The 20055-nt window shown below is 49.4% G+C and overlaps 1 protein-coding gene across 6 annotated transcripts in view; it reads left to right on the forward strand.

Moving 5' to 3' along the window:
- Window positions 1-20055, forward strand: part of PHKB (phosphorylase kinase regulatory subunit beta) — a 94648-nt gene that overhangs the window by 30222 nt on the left and 44371 nt on the right. For all 6 annotated transcript variants that reach the window (XM_016147632.2, XM_016147635.2, XM_016147631.2 and 3 more), the window contains 8 exons: window positions 2506-2586; window positions 5111-5226; window positions 11503-11566; window positions 15171-15266; window positions 16030-16227; window positions 16849-16906; window positions 17458-17535; window positions 19442-19600. In XM_016147632.2, the coding sequence (XP_016003118.1) occupies window positions 2506-2586; window positions 5111-5226; window positions 11503-11566; window positions 15171-15266; window positions 16030-16227; window positions 16849-16906; window positions 17458-17535; window positions 19442-19600 (850 nt within the window). The remainder of the gene's footprint in view (window positions 1-2505; window positions 2587-5110; window positions 5227-11502; window positions 11567-15170; window positions 15267-16029; window positions 16228-16848; window positions 16907-17457; window positions 17536-19441; window positions 19601-20055) is intronic.

Here is a 20055-nt window from a genome sequence, read left to right on the forward strand (position 1 = left end):
CAAAACCTACCACGAAGTGAGGAATGAAACGCCGACCACCAGGGCTGAGTCAGTGCCTGGGGCCGGGTGTGAAATCGGACTGACCTCTTGGTCCACGAGCAAACGGGGCAGCTGGGCGGAGCGTGACTTCGGCACTAGCTGGAGGAAGGGGTCCTGTGGTTCTGAGAAAAGCTCGCATTTGTTGCAAAGTTGGGAGACTTCCAGCACTGAGGAACTAGGGAATGAAAGGCGACGGACAGCGCCGCAACGGCAGATCGGAAGTTTCTGCCGCATTCGTCTTTACGGTACCAGCTTGCCGTAGAGCTAAAAAAACATCATCACGATGAAATTCCAGACGGCTGCTGGCGTCCGTAAATGTCGCCTTCCGTGACATGTTCAGTTTTATGCCTGTGCTGAGGGTACACCGCAGGGCGTGTGTTTTTACCTCTTTTTCGTTCACGTCCGCGTGCTGCTGTTTCCCCGGGCGACCTGTCGCCCGGTGTCCAGGACACGAATGTCACATGCACTGTTTATCTTCAGTGGATCTTCTTCTGCTCATCATCCCATTCAGCCGCCTTTGGGACACAATACTCGTTAATCACACATTTCTTACAGAAATACCAGTATCGCCTTTCTGTCCTTCCTCTCTCACGAGGGGCCTGGAATGTCTTATCCTAGTGTGATGCCTCCAGACGCAGAGAGCGCGCTGGCCCACCCGCGCACAGCAGACACTCTTACACTTCTTCCTGACCTGTTCCTTCGAGAATGAGTATTCTGTGACTATGTAGTCGCTCGATCCTAGAACGATCACACGGTCAGGTTACATGTTCCTTTCGATTTGACAAATACGTTTCCCATCTGAAATTAGTTTTGGGAAGTTGACAGCCTACTTATTTTCGTATCCCAGAATTTGAGCTCAGTGCCCGGCGCGTAGTAGGTGCTCAGTGAATGCTGGTCACCTGGCTGTCCGGCAGTCCCTTGACAGTTTGTCATGTGCTGATACGTTCTCACAGAAGCCTCTCAAAAGTCAGAGCAGAGAGCTGTGGGAGGTGTGGCCCTAAGGCGCTGTTCGCAGGAATGACCTTTCCCTGACGCCGTTGCTAAGAGGCCGGCGTCAGTGCCACGATCAGGTGTCTGGGTGTCCACCGTGGGACAAAGCCCTGCTCCACCTTGTCCTGAGGAAGGTCACTCAGAAATTCAGGTCGAGCTAAATCACCTGTCACCAGAGTCCCGTGCCTTTTCGTGTGGCCCGCTTGGGTCTTGCCAAGACTTTGACACCTGTTGGGCTTCGAGGACTGGGAAGGCAGGGGACACCCAAGGTGGTCCTGGGAGCCAGCGGCACTGCCCGGCCCCGGAGGTACAGGGCTGCTTTGCCCGAGGTCTAGGGCACCAAAAACCTCTGTCCACTCCAGCATTCGCCGGTTGCCAGCAGGGCCTGGAGGAGAGGCAGGGACGACACGAGAGGAACCACGTCTAGCTTCGTTTTTAACTCGAGGTAGCAGCTTCCTCGCTGAATGAAACGTTTTCACTGCTTCCTAGTTCTTTATTTTGTTTACTTATTGTGCAACAGCTTTATTGAGCTATAATTTGCATAACATACAGTTCACCTAGTAACAGTGTACAATTCAGTGGTTTTGATATATTCAGGGAGTCGTGTAGCCGCTGCCATAATCGGATTCAGAACATTTCATCACCCCCTGAAGGAATCCCGTGCTCGTTAGCAGTCACCCCGTGGCCCCCGGCTTCCCCAGCCCTGCGCAGGCACCGGTCAGCCTGGGGCTCTGCGACTCTGCCTGTTCCGTGCAGTCCGCGTAAATGGAACCACAGTAGACGGTCTTTCCTGGCTACGTCGTGGTCTTTCCCCTTCACTGCTTGTTTACCTTCAGGATTCTGCGAGACTCTTTTCGTTAAAGCGGATAGTCTTGTCTTCATTTGTTTATGAAACTGAGTTGCTCGTAGACATTATTTTGAATCGCGTGCTATGCCACCACTGAGGATCGACGTGGCTCCGCAGCTCCTTTCGTCAGTTCTAGATCCTCTGAAAATGAGGCTGTTTTCAGGGGGCCCCGCTTACCGCTGTGGTCTGCTGGCCCGGCCCCGCGTTCCCCCGGCCCAGGGGCTTTCTTGTCCACATGCCTTTGAGGTGGATTGGTGTTACGTAGCTGCCGTGGGGGCAAAAGTATCCCGGTGTGGGAGTACTTAGCCCCACGTTTGAAAATAAGTCTTCGGAAACAAACGTTGAAGGTCCACCCGCTGAAAGTCCCGCTGCGGCCGGGTCCCCAGTCGGGCGTTCACCAGCACAGCGGATTCGAGGATCCGGGAGTTTTACCGACAGAGCCGGGCTTTTGTTGCTCTCGGAACCCGCAGCCCCTTCCTCCCGCAGCAGGAAGGGACGCGGTGGGTGCGAGCCGCGGTCAGAGCAGAGGCCTCGCGGTGTCGGCTCATGCATCTCACCTCGGTACGCTCGTCTACGTTCATCGTTGGTCTGGTCGCCCGTTAACCTTTGCTGTTGCCGTTCCTTTGCAGATCAACGCGGTGTCCCTGTACCTGCTCTACCTGGTGGAGATGATCTCGTCGGGGCTGCAGATCGTGTACAACACGGACGAGGTGCGCTGTCCCCGGGCGGCCATCGCCCGCTCGCTCGGTCGGTCTGTCTGTTACTTTTTAAGACTTGTTTTCAGTTTCATAGAACTAGAGTATTCTTAAATTCCGATAATCAGAAACTTGATTTGGGATGTTGGATCAAACAGGCAAAGCACTTTAAAAATAAATAGACAACAAGTTGTAGGACTTTGCTCCATCAAAAACTCTATTTCTGGTGGTCTGAAATAAAAACTAACTTCTAGAAAGTTTTAGTGACGATGGAAATGAAACAGCGTTTGCAGGTTTTCTCAGCTCTGATGTCTTTTTTCACGTCATTGCTTTTTGAACTCATCCTTTTAAAAGTAGAAAGATATTTTATCACTTTGTGTAATTTTTATTGGCAGCGTCTCTTGGTAGGGTTCTCGATGGTTTTCAAAAGATAAATACCGTGTTCTCATTCTCATTGGACAATTGGACATTTGAAAAGAATCCTTGTCCCAGAGTTGAGGGGTGTTTCTTTCATAGGCGCCGATGCTCGGACGAACACAGGAACGCACCGACATGTTTCGAAATGCGCCACAGCGAGAACAAAAAGGTTTTGTTTTTGAGGTGGCGCGTGCAGTGAGAGGTCCGTCAGGGAGGAGCTGCACTTGGCCTTGACCCCTTGACTCCTTGAGCCAGGAGTCACGTGGCCGGCAGTGCGTGCCCCGCTTTCCCTCACCAACCGCACTCACATTCGGGGTGCACCCAGGGCCGGGGAAGGAGGGGGCTGCCGCGCCCTCCTGCCTCTGTTTGAGCTTCAGCTCGCCCCAGTCCTTGTTCTTCTTAGAATACATAGTTTGGGGATATACACACACCCCCACATACCCCCACATACACGGATGCGAAATAAACACACACGTGTGTAATATACATGTTTTATCGTCAGCACTTGGGTTTTAACTTTGACAGCTCATCACCGTATCTTTACCGATTCTCCTGTTTCTGGGAGGTTCGTACACACATTGTGGTTCCTTAAGGGGAAGGCCGTCGTCCTAAGCGTCACGCGCGCCCTGCGTGAGATGCTCTGCGTTTGCGGGGTGCCGGGCGGTGCCGGGAGCACACGCGGAGGCGGGCGCGGCCGGGCGCCCTTGCCGTCCACTCCGCCCGCTGCCCGCTGCGTGCCGTGGCCGTGGATGCCCAGCCCGCGTCCGCGTCTGTCACGCAGAGCGCTGCGATGCGCGGATCCTGGTTTTCACTCCGTGAAAGAGAACATTCTGCCGTTCCGCTCGGTTCTGCGACCTGCTTTCTCTTCTTCATCTGAAGAGAAATCCTGATACGCGTCACACTTACAGCCCGGCTGTGCGCGGGGCTTCGCGGACCCTGGGCACCGCCTCCCAGGTGGCCGGCTCACCCGGCCGTCGCGCGCCCCCTCTGCGGGGCTGCGTGAGTGTCCTGACGCCCGGCGGGCCATCGGGAGAGCACGGCGGAGTCCGGGGTGGGGGGGGGGACCCAGCTCAGGGGCACCCTCGCACCTCACAGCACCTCGTTTCTTACGGGCGTCACGTGCGAGGGGACCGCACAGCGCCACGAGCACCTGGCCTTGGGCGTGGCTGGGGCCAGCCTGGCACACAGTGGCTTCTGGTTTGTTAGAAAGAGTTTTTTTTAAGGTATGATCGTTTTTTTCTTAAACACCGAGACTTTTAAAACGTTGACTTACTCTGCGTGCGTAGGGGGACCGGGGGTGTGCGCTGCCGCCTCAGAAGGCCGTTGAGGGGGAGCGCAGGCGAGACGCACGGGGTCCGTCAGCCACAGGGAGCCAGACGCGGTGGGCAGATTGAAAGCCCTGTAATCGGGACCGGCAGCCCACTGAGGATGTCTCCATTATCGAAACGCGTAAACTCGTATTAGTAAGAACTGACCTCACTCTTGGCTTTCCATAGTTACTTTTGAGAGTGTGAGCCTCAGCAAATGTCTGAGATTTTTAACGGAAGGCTGTGTGACTCCTGGTCTGTTGCTTGGAGCTCACCTCTGACTACGAGCTTCGTCTTTCTAAGACTGAGTCCCTGTAGCCGCAGGACAACCGGGGGGAAGACTGGGTTCCAGGACTAAGGGACCCAAGACGCCACGTCGGCCCGGCACGGGACGGGCTCGTCACAGAGCTGAGAAATACCTTTCCACACCCAAAGTTTTAGACTTATTTAGCGTTTACGGGGACATTTTAGATTCCAAATACTCTTTATCTAGTATAAAACAGTGCTTCACATTTTTCTTAATTCTTAAGATGCTGTTTTTATGAACAGAAATAGACACATCATTGAAGAATCATAGGCGAAACGTGAGCAGGATGTAGATTTTATCTCCGTGCGGGATAACCTCGGGCTCTCGCTTCAGGCTTTAGGCTGGAGTCACGCCGCATTCGCAGTGGCGACGTCAGGGTCGCAGCACATCGACGTGCCTGGGTGTCGCCGGGCGAGTCGCGTCGGGGTTTCCGGTGGTAACCGAGCGTTCTGACCAACAGCCGAGCATCCTATTACACGTGTCCTGACGCTTCCTCTCCTCCCTTCAGGTCTCTTTTATCCAAAACCTTGTATTTTGCGTGGAAAGAGTGTACCGGGTCCCCGACTTCGGTGTCTGGGAAAGAGGGAGCAAGTATAATAACGGCAGCACAGAGCTACATTCGAGGTAATTTGCTGATTTCTGAGTGTTTTTTTAAATTTTTTTTTTAATTTAAATGTGTGCATTTGAATATGAATAAAAATCAGAGTATTAGATGGAATTGTGGTTTCTATGTTGATTTTCATCTTTTTTTCCTGTGTGTGATGCAGATGAAATTCACTTAAAATTAGAGCCGGAGAGCCCGCCCTCAGCGCCCACGGGCAGACGCGGGGGGGTGCAGGGCGTCCCAGCCCCCGGGCACCATGCTCACGCTCGGCCTCTGGCCCTCGGCTCGGCCTCTCAGCTCCGCCGGCTCTCTCTTCCTCCTCTTTGCAGCGCTTTGAAAGACCGAGCACGTTGAAACCGCCCGGCACCCCCGTCCGCGCCCTGCACACGCACCCCCAACCGTGCACAGAGCTGGTTTCCACCCCAACCTTTCAGATCGAAGTTGACATGCCTTGTTTCCTGTAAGAGGCGTGATTAGCATCTTGAACTGGGGGTCAGTGGGCTTGACTATCCAAAACGTAGCCGGCGAGCGATGTTAACAGTTTATGAATTTCATTTGCTCCTTAGCATTAGGGAGATCACTTCAGTGACCGATTGCACCTTTCCTATGTTTGAAATTTATGCCCAGAAGGTCATCTTTTAAGTAGAAAGCGTAGCTCAATTAGTCCTGTTCATTTAACATGAAAAGATTTAAGAATTTAAAGGTTATTAGCTGTAGGTCAGCTTAGATCACTGAGACTTACATGAAGTCAAGAGACAGACAGTTGGGGAAACGCTGGTTCAGAGGGACCCTGCAGCTCGAAGGCCGTTCGCTTGGAAGGGCCCATCACACAGAAAATGAAGCCGAGGCCAGATAAGAGACAGAAGGCAGGCCCCGGGTCGCTAGCGGGTAGCGCCTCGGTTTCCTCGTCTACAAACTGCGGATGCCGGTGGCGTCTACTTGATAAATTTGTAATGGTCGCAATAATCATCACGTATGGCCCCAGAATGCAAGTGTGCCCTCACAGCTCAGCACGTTTTAATGACAAAGATTGAGACAAAAAGGACCTTCAGATGAACTCTGCTTAATATACAAACACTTTTTGGTAAGTTTTATGATTCGTATGAGGCTTTTTTATAGTATCGAGCAGAATAGTAATCAGTGAAGGAGTCAGCGAAGTAGAGAGAGAATTTGTGGGCAACTTCAGACATGAATTCTGGCAAATACAAAAATAAGAAGGTAATGTTATATTTCAGCCATCACATGCAATTCTCAGCATTCCAGATTATCAGTCAGATGACAAGAAAGTGGGCCCGATTAGGAGAGGCGATGTTTAAAGGCTCGCCGTTTCAGCGTCTGGGTTATCAGGCCCTTCTCTGCCTTGCCGATGAGCTAGCGTACACCAGCGCGGTCACACCGGCCTCGTTCTCAGTGCAGAGTGTTTGGCCTCGGGGTTTCCTGTTTGTGAAACTGTCGCACGGTTGGTCCTCACTAACGTTGTCAGCAGGTTCTTGGAGACTGACTTTAAGCAAAATGGCATATAATGAAGCCGATTTTAACGTAGGCTCATTGATATAAACAAAGGTTAAGTTCCTACAGCATATTTCTGGCCACAGAAATATCACCAAACTTCTCAATAAGGACCCAAAACCACTTCTAATGTTAAACATGGAAGGAAATGTGAGCTCTACAGACATTTAAGAAAGTTTAATAAAAACAAGATCACGGTATTTTCGTGCAGGGCACCGGGCGGGGGGCCCCATCTGCACGGGACCCCCTTCCCCCGCAGCAAGCACCAACCCTCACTGTGGGCTCGTTCTGGGACAGATGAGACGGTTCCCCGTCTTTGGGATGTGGGAGGAAACCGGAGTGGGGTGGGGGGGAACCCGCCCAGACGCAGGCGGACAGTGCGCTCCGGTGGCCCCCGGGGAGGGATGTGTGTTTTTTCTGCTCGTCATTGTTATGATGCCATGACAGTGAACGAAACGGTGGGGTTTCCGACCCGCCATAAACCTGGCAAGAACCTTGAGTGAACGCTTGGCCCTGCCGCGAGGGCGCGGGAAGGCCCCCGGTGAAAAGAGCAGTTTGTCTTCCTGGACCGCGGCTTCCTGGGTGTGCGCGGGGCGGCGGGGCGGAGAGCCGCTGCCAGCCGGGGATTAAGTCGCGGCGCGGTCGGTGGCTGCGTGGGACGCCGCGGCGCCGGCTGTGCCCGGCCCGATTGGGCCTTCACAGCTTGGTGCGCCATCCTCCTCACGCCCTAGGCTGTCTTCACGGTTCAGCCGGAAATAGCGCCCAGCACGCCCTGCGGCAAGTGCTCCCGCTGCCCCGTGCCTCCCGGCCGTCTGCTGCCCGGGCCTCCACGAGCCGGGCGTGATCGGACGTCGCCTCGGCCGCGGCCCGGGAGGCTGGGTGCCGAACGTCCCTCCTTTCCTTTGTCACGCGGGGCACGTTCCTCCTGAGGTGCACTCTGATCGGAGAAGAACACTGCGCCTGGGCCCCCAGCACACGCACACGTATGCACACACACACGTGTGCGCGCGGCGTTCTGAAGTCCGTGGGCTGTATGTGCAGCTGAGGACATCCGAGCTGGTTCTCCTCTTTCCCACTGCGTGTTAAAGTCTTCAAACGTTTCCTAAAGTTTGGAAGAACAGCAGACAGCGGAGGTCAGGAGTGTCCTCGCTCGCTGGGCGGGTGGAGCCGCGATGGGGTTCGAGGGCGCCTGCCTCAGACGGTCAGCTCGGCTTGAATCATCCCCACCCCGCCCCGCCCCGCTCAGCCCCGGGCTTGCTGGGGTCCCCCTATAGTTCAAGTTCCTGAATTATTAGTACTTCTTGGGTAAACCCCACAGTTTCTTTCTGGAAGGTGATCCCCGCGCGTTTACCCGAACCCCGTTCTGGAAGGAGCGGCGCCCTGCTCCGCCCTCGGCCCCGCCTGCGCCGTGCGCGTCTGGGAAGCTTCTCGGCAGCTGGTCCCTGCCCCGCCGGCCTCCCCGCCGGCCTCGGGCGCCTTCCGCTTCTCTGCGGTGTCGAGAACTATGCCAGAGCCTCCTCTCTCCTTCATTTGTTCTCTGGGTCTTGTACTAATAAGTGCATTTAAAAATCCTACATTGTTGGATTAAGGACGTTCCCCCTACGTATCATTTTGATGCCTATTTATTGTTGCGCTAATTCGTAACCCCCAGAATTACATATCCAAGTTATGTCAGCTGCTCCGTGTTTAATTCAAGTATTTTAATCTTCGTATTTTCCTCTCCTCATTTATTTAGGGATATTCCTATTTTTAAAGGCTATCTTTAAACCCTTTAAACCCAAACTCTTTTGTTTTGGCAAAGAGATGAGTTTTCTATAAAATGTGAATTGAATCTCAAACCTAACTGAATTTTGGGGCTATTGGGAAGCAAAACAGGAAAACTGTACTTTATAAACTAATAAGGTGGATATATGCCCAAATGGAAAGAAACCTTTTTGAAACACTACCTGCCAAAGAGATCTTTACATTTAACAGCGTAATTTCATTTTTCACTTTGTTAAATCTTGCATTTGCAATATAAAGAAGACCGTAGAAGCAAAGCGAATTTAAATCTGACGTGTCATTTTTTTTTCCTTAACGGCGCTGCGACCCATTCTCTCGGCTTCCCCGGGAAGGACAGCCATCGCTGAAACGCCCACACCGCTTCGCTCTGCCCGAGAGGCTTTCACTGGCCATCTTAGCCCATACAGTGCTTGTTATTTAAAGTAACTGCTTCGCCTCCTTAAGCCATTTCTGATATCCCTGTCTCTGAGCTGCGGTCGAAGCGACTGTCCGTCCATTCGGCTTCGTTTCAGGGATTTTCGCTGTGCCGGACGGTTCTCCAGCATCCATTAAAGCCGTAGCCCTGTAGAGTTCTTTTCCTTCCAGGAGGTATGATCGGGCAGCCCAGGGAGCTAAAGCGCTGTGTTAATGAGCAGAGACTGTGAATTTAGTTCCCGTGCTTGCCGGTTAGTCTTTTGAATTTCACGGCGGGTTATAAATCACCCTGTCGAAATGCGTCATCTTTCGTAGAAAAGCTTTGATATATGCAACGATTCACTTTATTACACACTATGTCCCAAGCAGGCATCACCGTATTTCATCCCTCTTAAGTGAATGTTGAATTAACACCTTGCGAAAATCAAATTGATGAATGTTCTATCGATAATAGTCACCCAATAATATATTCAATAATGAATCATAGAATAATTTAATTTTCTGAGAATGCCTCGTGCCAGTAAAATAGTTCTAATTCTGACAATGTTACGTATTATAGTTAAAGGTAGGGTCAGTTAGGGGTGCGTTTCATTTTCTGAACAGCTTGCTCTTGCCTGAGAGTTAAATATCCAATGGATATTTGTAAATTTCCATCGAGCCCAGTTATTCAGCAAATCGCGTTGGGAAGGAAAGGTCGAGTGGAAGGACTTTGACATTCGACATTGACTCTCGTCCAGGTACAGCGTCCTCATCCGCGGAACAGAATTCCTTACGCACTTGCCTCCCGAATAAGTAATTTTCTCTCCCTTCTCAAAATACCGCAAGCTGCCTTACTGGTAGCACGTGTGCGTCACACCGTAAGTGGAGACTTTTCTGGCATTACTCAGGGATGCGCCTGCAGGCGTTTGCGCATCGGTGGCTCGCGGGGAAGCCCTAGGACGGCGGGGACGCGTCCCTAGGCGAGAAAGCGAGTCGGCGGCGAACGTTTTTGCGAGAACTGCCGGAACCCACGGAGGCGGCCCCCTCCGCTCGGGTTCTCTCAGCCCGGCCCTCTCGTGCAGGTGCTGCGTGGCCTTCACGGGTGGTGTGCGAGACTGCGTGTGGCCACCTGCCCTGGGTCCGTGATAGAGCTGGGGACCTGACTCAGCTTCTTTTCTGGTTACCTGGGGTCGCAAATCAACCGCCCCAGAGTCAAAGGCACCAGACGACCATCCTTTATTAATCCACGCGGCACCGAGGTGGACTGGGCTAGGCGACGTGGCTCACGCCCTGGGTCTCGTGTGGGGGCTGGAGTCGACCCCAGGGCTTCGTCGCTCAGGTGGCGGATTGTCGCGTGGGACCTCGGCAGGAGCCGTCTGCCGTGAGGCCCACGTGACGTTTCCCACAGGCTTCCTTAGAGCATGGCGGCCGGGCTGCGAGGTTCAGCATCCTGGGGGCTGTGTCCCCGTTTATGCCCTGGCCTCAGGGTCATGCAGTGCGGCTCCCACCAACCACACCCTCTCGCCAGAGCCAGTGAGACCTGGAGGGCGTCTCGCCGCCCGGTCGTCGGGGCCCGCTCCCGAGAGGAGAGGGGAGGGGCGTTGCTGGCGAGTTCTGGGGTGATGCCGCTACTCTGGGGACCCCGCTTTGTTAGTCAGCGCCTGAGACAGATGCTGACGTGATATTAATGGTATATACCGTCGCTTTCAGTAAAATATAAATTGCAGTAAGTAAAATAAACTGGATGTTAGATCTAAAATACTTAAAGGTTGATATTTATAAGATGACAATGTCATATTTTTAATGAAAGTTGGGTCTTCCTATTTTTCAGTACTACTATCGTATGGCATTTGAGAGTCCAAAAGAGGACACATTTTATTATAAAGAGAAGAAAATAGCAAAAAATTAGAGGTAGGGCGATCGGCTGTTCTGGGAGCATAAAACAATGCCCATCTTATTAGCTCCTAAGAGAAGAGTGTTTGAATGGGCACATCAGGCCACATGCGTGGTGACGCCTGGCACACGGGCCTTGGGAAAGTCAAGGCCCAGAGCCCTCGGGAGACCTCTCTCACACCGACGCGAGCCGGGGACCCCGGGGGAGCCGGGGACGCGCGGGGAGCCGGGGTCGCCCGGGGAGCGGGGGACGCGCGGGGAGCGGGGGACGCGCGGGGAGCGGGGGACGCCGGGGGAGCCTGGGACGCGCGGGGAGCGGGGGACGCGCGGGGAGCGGGGGACGCCGGGGGAGCCGGGGTCGCCCGGGGAGCGGGGGTCGCCCAGGTACGGCTGTGCCTGCCCCCATCGCGCACCTTCCTCAGAGCTCATCCTTCTCCCCCCGACTTAGTGAATGTAAACGATACCAGAATGAACACTGTGCTCGACCGTAGTGTGACCATTTGTCTAGATTAAGGTGGACTTAGAAATATTTTTCCCCGAAGATCACTAACTATAAAGAAGAAAGATTAAAATGTCGGGTTGAAATCTCTTAGACGTTTTTCTTCTCCAGAAGTTATTACGAGTGTTAATAAAGCAACTTGCTTGTGACTATTCATCGGTGGTTTTTATTTCGTAGCCAGATATATTGGAGTTACTCAATATTTTTTTCTCTTTTTTAGCTCTGTTGGCTTAGCAAAAGCAGCTCTCGAAGCAATTAATGGATTCAACCTTTTCGGCAACCAGGTAAAAAAAAAAAACAGTAGCCACAACAAACTTTGATTTTTTAATTTTGAATTACGTGTTTAATTAATTTGGGCGTTCATTAACCAAATCATTCCTTATGATCAGAGAATGTCTGAAATTTATGTAGCAGGTCATGGTTGAACAAACTTCCCTTTGAATATGATTTTCCAGTTGAATTTTAGTTTTCTGACTAAAAAACGTTGCTTAATTAAAACAAGTCTCTTGATAAAGAATTCTCATTATCTTTGTTCAGAAACTTTCCCCTCAAGTCTGTTGATGAGTTTTCACACTTTTAAACATTTCTGGCATTATAGAGCGTGTATTTTCCACGTCGGTTCTCATGCTGGTTTCAATTTAATGTATATCAATGTGTATCTCTCGTAGAGGGGAATTTGTGTAATGTGTCCAGCCAAAGAAGTAGAAGTTTCAATCCTACCTTAACCTTCAATTGGCTGTAATCATATGTCTAAATCTCCGTGGCCATCAGTGGATAAATGAATAAAGAAAATGTGATGTATATACGTGTGTGTATGTAAATGTACATATACACATATGTAATATACATCTATACACATGTATATGTATGTATATATACACACAGACACACATTACAATACTATTCATCCATAAAAAAGAATGAAATCTTGACATTTTCAACAGCATGGATACTGAGTGCATTATGCTAAATGAAATAAGTCAGACTGAGAAAGACAAATACCTTCTGCTCGCACAGATGTGTGGAATGTAAACAAAACAAAACAAAAAAACCAAGCTCTGAGAACACAGATGCAGAGCGGCGATTGGTAGTCGCTGGGGGCGTGGAGGGGAGCAGTATGGGCGAAGACGATTGAAAGAGGCACTTTTCCAGCTGTGAAATAAGTCACGGGGGTGCCACGTAATGCAGTGCATTTGCTCAAACACAGTCACGGGACTCGGTTCGGGAGTAAAGTTTGAGCTGTCGGTCTGAAAATACGCCCTTTAGATGGAGTCAGGATATTAAGGCAGAGTTGTGATGATTCAGGAAATGGAAGATGAAATAAAATATTCAATCCGTTGTCCTGGATGACACATACTTATGAAACAGCCTTTCAAATTCCCGTCTTTAACTGGAGAAATTTCGATACTGGCCAAAAACAGAATCTGAAAGGTGAGAACTGCGGAGGGAGCTCGTGGGGCGTAGCGCTCGGAGCTCGTGGGGCGCAGGCTCGGAGCTCGTGGGGCACAGCGCTCAGGGCTTGTGGGGCGCAGCGCTCGAAGCTCGTGGGGCGCAGGCTCGGAGCTTGTGGGGTGCAGCGCTCGGAGCTTGTGGGGCGCAGGCTCGGAGCAGAGCAGTGCTGCTCGCTGCCTTTGAAATCTGCAGGCCTGCAATTAACGTGGGTGATGGTTTAGAGTAGGTGATAATTAAGTCCACACGAACGTTTTCCTTGATGGTTTTTAAAAATCTGCTTCTGAGTGGGAAGCACCGCCTGTGGGCTTCGGGGGATTTAATCCTCTCGAAAACGCGGGCCGTCTGCCTGAAGCGTGGTCTGCTTTTGTAAGAGGATGACAAACGACATAGTTCCCTAGCTTTGGTCTCGGTCTTGAAATATGGTGACACGTTATTTCTTAGAGGCTGGCAGAGGAAGAGGCCTGAACGAATACTTTGAGGAATTTAGATAAATAAGCCATTTATTCGTGGCCAGAAAGTAGAAGTTGGCTGTCTGTTTTAATCAAATAATGGCAAGAATTGCCATATTTGCCATTTTACTTCATTATTTATAAATTAGCCTACTTAGACTGTATCTTTAAAAATCCAACTTGAGACAGACTAATGCGGCATGCGATTAGCTTTATTAATTATCAGCCCAAAGATGAATCGTAAGTCCTGTTATTGTGTGTATTTCCAGGCTCCCAACGGCTCAGACCCTCTCATTTCTCTGCTGTTTAGTTCTCACAGCGTTGTTTGTTCTTCTTCCTCCCCAAATTCAGGTCCCAACTCTGGCCCTCACTTTTTCCACGAAGCACCCCAAGTTCCCTACTGTATTTCCCTCCTGCTTCCTTTACGGGTTTATCATCAGTATCGCCCTTCCGCCTCAGCCGCTCACCTGGTACGTGGCCACGTGTCGTCACGCGCGGCCTTTTTTTCTTTAACGTGCATCTGCACCAGGACTGTGTGTCACCAGCGCCCGGAGGACGGAGGGCAGATCCTCTCGTTTCTTGGCGTCGAGCAGAGAAACACGTCACTCCGACAGCGGCAGCTGCGGCGCGAAGCGCTGTTCAGCTCCGTTTTGTGAGCAGAGAGGAGAAGCAGGGCCTGACAGACAATGAAAAGGATAGTTCAGCATTAATCCGGTTGGCGAGAGACAGGCTCAGTCATTCCTCGTTTGTCGATTTATGTGTCAGTTAAGAGAGATTTAAGAAATGGTGCTACGAATGAGAAAGTCTACTTCATGAGCTAATATCCACGTGTGAACATGGATTAACAGGAAAGATACTCGCCTACCCAGTCTGAGGCATGGATTCGTCAGAGGGCCTGGTCTGGATTTCGTGTTTCAGTCTAGGACATTGATTCGAGATGTTTTGGGTTTGGGGTGAATGCATCTTCCGTGTCGGTGAGAGTTGGCGTGAGACGTAGAAGGCGTGATTTTCATGATAGTTTCCTTCTTCTTTTCCCCAGGTGTTTTTCTGAGTATCCTCTTTTCTGGAAGCAGTCTTTGTATTCCAATTTCATTCTCCTTGATTTTCAAAATATTTAGCTTCCCAGTAAAAGAGCAGTCATGTTTACTTACGACTACGCTCTGAATATGGAAAACACTGATGGCTACATAGTGAACTTTTTTATTTTTTAACTTGGTTCAACTTGGGTAGCAATCAGTTAACAGTATTTTTACACCTTCATACCCACCCCCAAGCTTTTGGTTCTCATTTGAAGATTTTTTTTAGCTTTCGAAGTCGTATAACTTGGTGATTAAGGTCAGAGACTCGATTTTGAACCTTTGCCATGTTAAAGCAAGAATTAGCATCCCTTTTCAGTAAAATGAGGATAATAATATCTACATATGGGGATTAAATGAGCCGAGATCCAGGTGAGGCACAGGGAATGTTAACTAGTGTTATTTGCATTATTATTTGAGATTCTCCTGTCTTCATATTTTAATCAAGTAGTTTTTATATCCATAATTCTAGATTGTATCTAAATTTGTTTGGTTTGATCATATAATCAGTGTTAAGACCATACAGTGAGATTATATGAATTTAAATTACTTTTTGCATTATTCTTTGCCAAAAATGTTAGCTAAAGTAGTATTTGTGTTTTTGTTGAAATAAATATATTTAATTAATTAGTTTTTTGTAATCAATACATTTTAACTTACAAGAAAACTAAGGTGAAATGGGGAAAATGTAAAGAAATAACATGTATTTTTTATGATTATAAAATTAATGTTTATTGTAAGAAATCTGAGAAATACTGAAAGTATAAAAAAGAAAATGAAAGTCTTCTGTAATGCCACTAAAATGCAACCGATGTTACTGTGTTTGTGGAATTTCTTAACAGTCAGAATGCTCAGCCTTCTGCAAGCTCCTTTTCCTCGGTGTAGAAAACGCTTTTCTCGTTCTCACCCAGGGCTGTTCCTGGTCAGTCATCTTCGTGGACCTCGATGCTCACAACCGCAACAGGCAGACGCTGTGCTCTCTGCTCCCTCGGGAGTCTAGATCTCACGTGAGACATTTCCCCCCGCATTAACACGCGCCGTCATACGTGATCCTTATCGCCGATGGACGGGGGTGTGCCTGTAGCACCCAGCTGTTGATTTTCCTGTGGTTCATTTGTGGCTCTGCTTTTAGAAAACACCCAAAATGGAATAATTATTTCATAACAACCATTGTATAGAAGCAGTTCAAAATTCCGGTCAAAGGAAAACAAAACCCACAAATATGCAGATAATAATATAACATCCGCTCATTATTTGCCCACCCAGTTATAATCTTAGGGTGACAACATTTGTGTTTCCACGTGTTTTATGTACGTACGTAATATTCTTACTTTACGCACCTGGAAGAACATTGGTCAGAGTGCTTCGTAACGTAGTGCTATGAACGGGCACGTTTTCATATCAGGAAATCCATATCCGCAATGAAAATACTCGCACTTGTCTAGTTGTTGGACATTTAGAGTGTTTTGTGTTTTTCACTATTATAAACAAATTGTTAGGACACACTAAGTTGTAATGACTGCTGGTGTCAAATTTTATACATCATCTTCATTAATATCTGAAAGTTTGAGTTCAGTGTTGAACTTGAACACACGCCTCGGTAACGCGTCCAGCTCTGTCTGCTCCGCCAGCCTCGCGGAGCCACGCCGGGGGGCGCCTGCCCGTCCCCGGAGCAGGGCGGGCTCCCCGCAGGTCCCCCGGGTGATGCCTGGGGCCGCGTTGGCCCGGCCCGTGGGCCCTCACGTGGCCGCCTTGTCCGTGTCCCCCCAGAACACGGATGCCGCCCTGCTCCCCTGCATCAGCTACCCTGCCTTCGCCCTGGATGACGAAGCTCTGTTTAACCAGACCCTGGATAAAGTGGTTAGAAAGTTAAAGGGGAAGTACGGATTTAAGCGTTTCCTGAGAGATGGATACCGGACTTCGCTGGAAGATCCCAACAGACGCTACTACAAACCAGCGGAGATCAAGGTATGGAGGAAACGCCCGGCCTCACAGCATAGTGGAGGGTCCCAGGCACCGGCCCGGAGGGGACTTCAAGGGCAGGAGCCCGGCCCTGCCACTCCCTCACCTTGGGCAAGTTCCTCGGCTAGAGAAGAGACCCGTCAGCAGAGCGGGGTCTCTCCTTCCTCATCAACCCTTCCCTGAGCCCTGGGCAGGCTCGGGTGGCCTTCCCGGTGACCCTGAGGTCCTGTTCATAGACACGTCATCTCCCGGGGGTGGGGAAGGGCAGGGCTGCAGCTGGTCATGACATGCTGTCTCCCCAGGGGAGGGGGGGGAGCCGTGAGCCCCCGAAGGCAGGTCCTCCATCTTTGTGTCCCCCGGCTGGCACCAGGCGCAGTGCTCAGGATTAATTGAATGAATGAACCACGTGATGGATTACATGAACGAGCTCTTGAATGATGAGGAGTTCTGAGAATTATTTTTAAAAAAGAACGGTGAAACTCTTTGTGAAACTAGTCCAATCTTGTCAGAACTATAAGTCTTTTGTGTATATCCTAACTATAATTGCTCTGATTAATACAACCGTTCTAATATGATCGTGCTAATTAACTGTTACTGAAATTTTAAATATTTCGTTTTCTGTTTTAGCTCTTTGATGGTATTGAATGTGAATTCCCCATATTTTTTCTTTACATGATGATCGATGGTAAGTGAGCTTCTCCCGAAACGTCAGCTACGGGACGTGTTTGAAGGGAGGGTGCCCACGGGTGCGGCCGCTTCGTGCTGGCCAGGCGGGCGCCCTCGGCCACTCTGGCCTGGCCGTCTCATACGCCACGCCCCTGCTTTCTGAGCGAGGGGGAAACCACCCAGAAAAATTAAATAGGACTACGAATTATTTTTAAAATGACGCGAATATATTTTCAGATTTACGAAGATTTTCATGAACAGAAATCGTGAACACTGTCATTTGTGACATTGTGAATATCTATAACATTGACACTTGAGAATAGAGAAATTTTCATTAAAATTCAGTTTTCCATTCTAAATGCCAGCATGACCTTCTAAAATCGATTTCCTAGGAAAAAATGTCACACACGTATTTATCCTTTTTCATTACATCTTTTATATTTTATTTTTATCATTTACGTAGAAAATTGCCAGAGTAATTATAACAGGGCTAATAGATTTTTCTAAGGTAAAATTTCTGTGGTGCTTGTTGAGCTCAGATGCTACTGTGTTTTATATTTTCCATTTCAGGAGTTTTCAGAGGCAATCCCAAGCAAGTAAAGGAATATCAGGACCTCCTGAGCCCCGTCCTCCATCAGACCACGGAAGGTACAGTTGGGTTGTTTCTTCCAAGAAACGCTTCCTACTGCTAATATTTCTTTAATGTTCCTTCGAAATGTGTAAACGAGCAATTTATACTAAATCGAAAAAGTAAATGGGGCCTTAAATGCAATAGAAGGAATAATCTATTAATTTGTTATAATAAATTTGTTTTCGGGGAAGGAGTTCGTTCGCCAGGACGGGAAGGGGATGGATGAGTTGGTCGTGGCCAGGGCAATCACACGGCGCTTTGCCAGGCGGGCTCGGGCGCTTCACCTGTCACCTGCTGTGTGACTCCTTTACCTGCGCAGTGTGACAGTCACGCGCGGTGACTGGTTCTGCCCAGGTCCCTGGAAATGCTGCGTTAGGGGCGTGCCATCCCCCCACAGCGGGCCGCCCATCCCCCGAGCACTCTGCGTCCTCTGCGGGTTCACCTCTGGGGCCGGCAGCAGGCTGTGTTGACAGCCTGCCCTGGTGCTGCGATGTCATCCTCTGAGGACGGGTTTGACATTTTACGGACGATTAAAAGGCTCAGGCCACGCGCGGCATATCGGTCTCGGTTAAACGCCGGCAGTGCCCGTGACAGAGCGACCGAGTTCCCTGTACGACTAGAACACCGATTCTCAAAGGAATTCCAGACGAGAAGTTCTAGACTCCTCTGGCGTTTGGAAGAATTAGTAAAATAAGAATGTGCTTCACGAATGAGTAGCTTTGAAAACATTTATCTGGAAGTTAATTATTATGTGTTGGCAAAAACGCGGATGGTCTCGTGGGCATGCTAAGCACACTGGCAGCCGCAGCGCCGAGCCCCGTTCCCACCCCACGCGAGGTTCCTGGCGTTCTCCAGGGATTTCTACGAGTCCCTTGGAGGAGACGCTTCCCATATGTGCTCACCCTTTAAGATGCTTGGAATGTTAAAGTAGTGAAATGTGTGTGGATAACACTGAATTCCAAATTTAGATTAATTTTTTAAAACCAGTTACTTAACAGTTCTGTGCACACCTCCCCCTAAGAATCATTGTCCAGTGTGAGAAATGATATGATGAATGTCGTAATGAACAGAATACCTGAAGTCCCTCGAATCCGGTCTAGTGTTTGGGGACCACGCTTCAGGCTTCCTCGTGTTCGCAGATTAATGTCTGAACCAGTCTCTGTGCGTCATTGACCTTGTGGTTCGTTTTAGACACGAATGTCACTATTGACGCATGATCGACGCATGAAAAAGGAAGCAAATTTTAGGGACATCTGTGCAATTTTATTAGGAAAATTAAGTTCACCAGGGGCTGTTGTTGCAAAAAACCAAGTCTTAGGATGCCGTTGTTTCCCTTTCGATATCATTCACAAAGACTACAGTCCGTAAATAATCATTTCTAGTTTTCTACCAAAGAATATCTTCAAACGGGTTGGTCACAGGGGAAGATGGATCTTTTTCTCTTTAGCGATATTGAACGAGAGATAATGGGCTTAATGTTTAAAATGAGGATTTCTTTGCTCTAAGCGATGGCTCAGGGTTATAATTCTTCATGTAAGATGACAGAGCACCTCATTTGCGAAGCTTCCTCGGGCTAATCCTATTAAATATAGCTGCTTCTATGGCTCTAAATATTTGCATACAGTATATTTGTTGATTCACTTAAAGGTGTTAAAATTAAACATTGTCGAAGGGGATAATGTACACATTGTTGGCTAACGCATGGCATATGCGTTGAAAACAGTGTTTTCAAGTCAAAAAGCTTTTTCCACATTTTTCACTGGCAATTTCTGAAAGGAGCCACAATATCCGGTTTCCTGTGGCCGATTGGATCTGTTCCCTTCTGTGCGACCCCTCTCTGCCCCCCTTCTAGTCATTGAAGGAAAACTGAGGGGTAGGACACCGATTGGTTGTGTTTTAAGTATTTACTTCTCAATTCCGTAGGTTATCCCGTGGTACCAAAGTACTATTATGTGCCAGCTGATTTTGTAGAATACGAGAAAAGAAACCCCGGTAGTCAAAAGCGATTCCCTAGCAACTGTGGCCGTGATGGAAAACTCTTCCTCTGGGGACAAGCCCTTTATGTCATCGCAAAGCTCCTGGGTAAGTGTGGAAAGTTGGAAACAATTTTTTTTTCCCTGGCTATCGAGCCCTTAGAAGTAAGTATGTGTCTGTTGACATTTTTCTAGGATTTGCGCGGCGTTCGTGCTGTTAGGAGGTCTTGGGGGAGTTTCTTGGGATGTAAAGGTGTGTAAGTCTGTCTCTTTCCCTGGAGGATGGTGGAATGTTTGTGGGAAGAGGGTCGAATGGGTGTGGGTGCTGTTATGACCCTTTGGGAGGCTGCACTCAGCTTAGTGGGGAGGATTCTCGCACAAGACTGTGGGAACTTTGGTTTACTTTTATATGATGAAATAAAATTCTGATTTAATATGACAGTCACGTTTGGTCATAGCGTCAGTAAGCCATTTACCTAAAGGAATCGGTTACCTCAAAGTTCTCTTCTTCCCAGTAAACGCGCGTTGGCAGTTTATTCAATTGGCTAGACGCTTAACGGCACT

This window comes from Rousettus aegyptiacus, unplaced genomic scaffold, assembly GCF_014176215.1.
Source record: "Rousettus aegyptiacus isolate mRouAeg1 unplaced genomic scaffold, mRouAeg1.p scaffold_m13_p_14, whole genome shotgun sequence".
In the NCBI taxonomy this organism is placed as follows: Eukaryota; Metazoa; Chordata; class Mammalia; order Chiroptera; family Pteropodidae; genus Rousettus; species Rousettus aegyptiacus.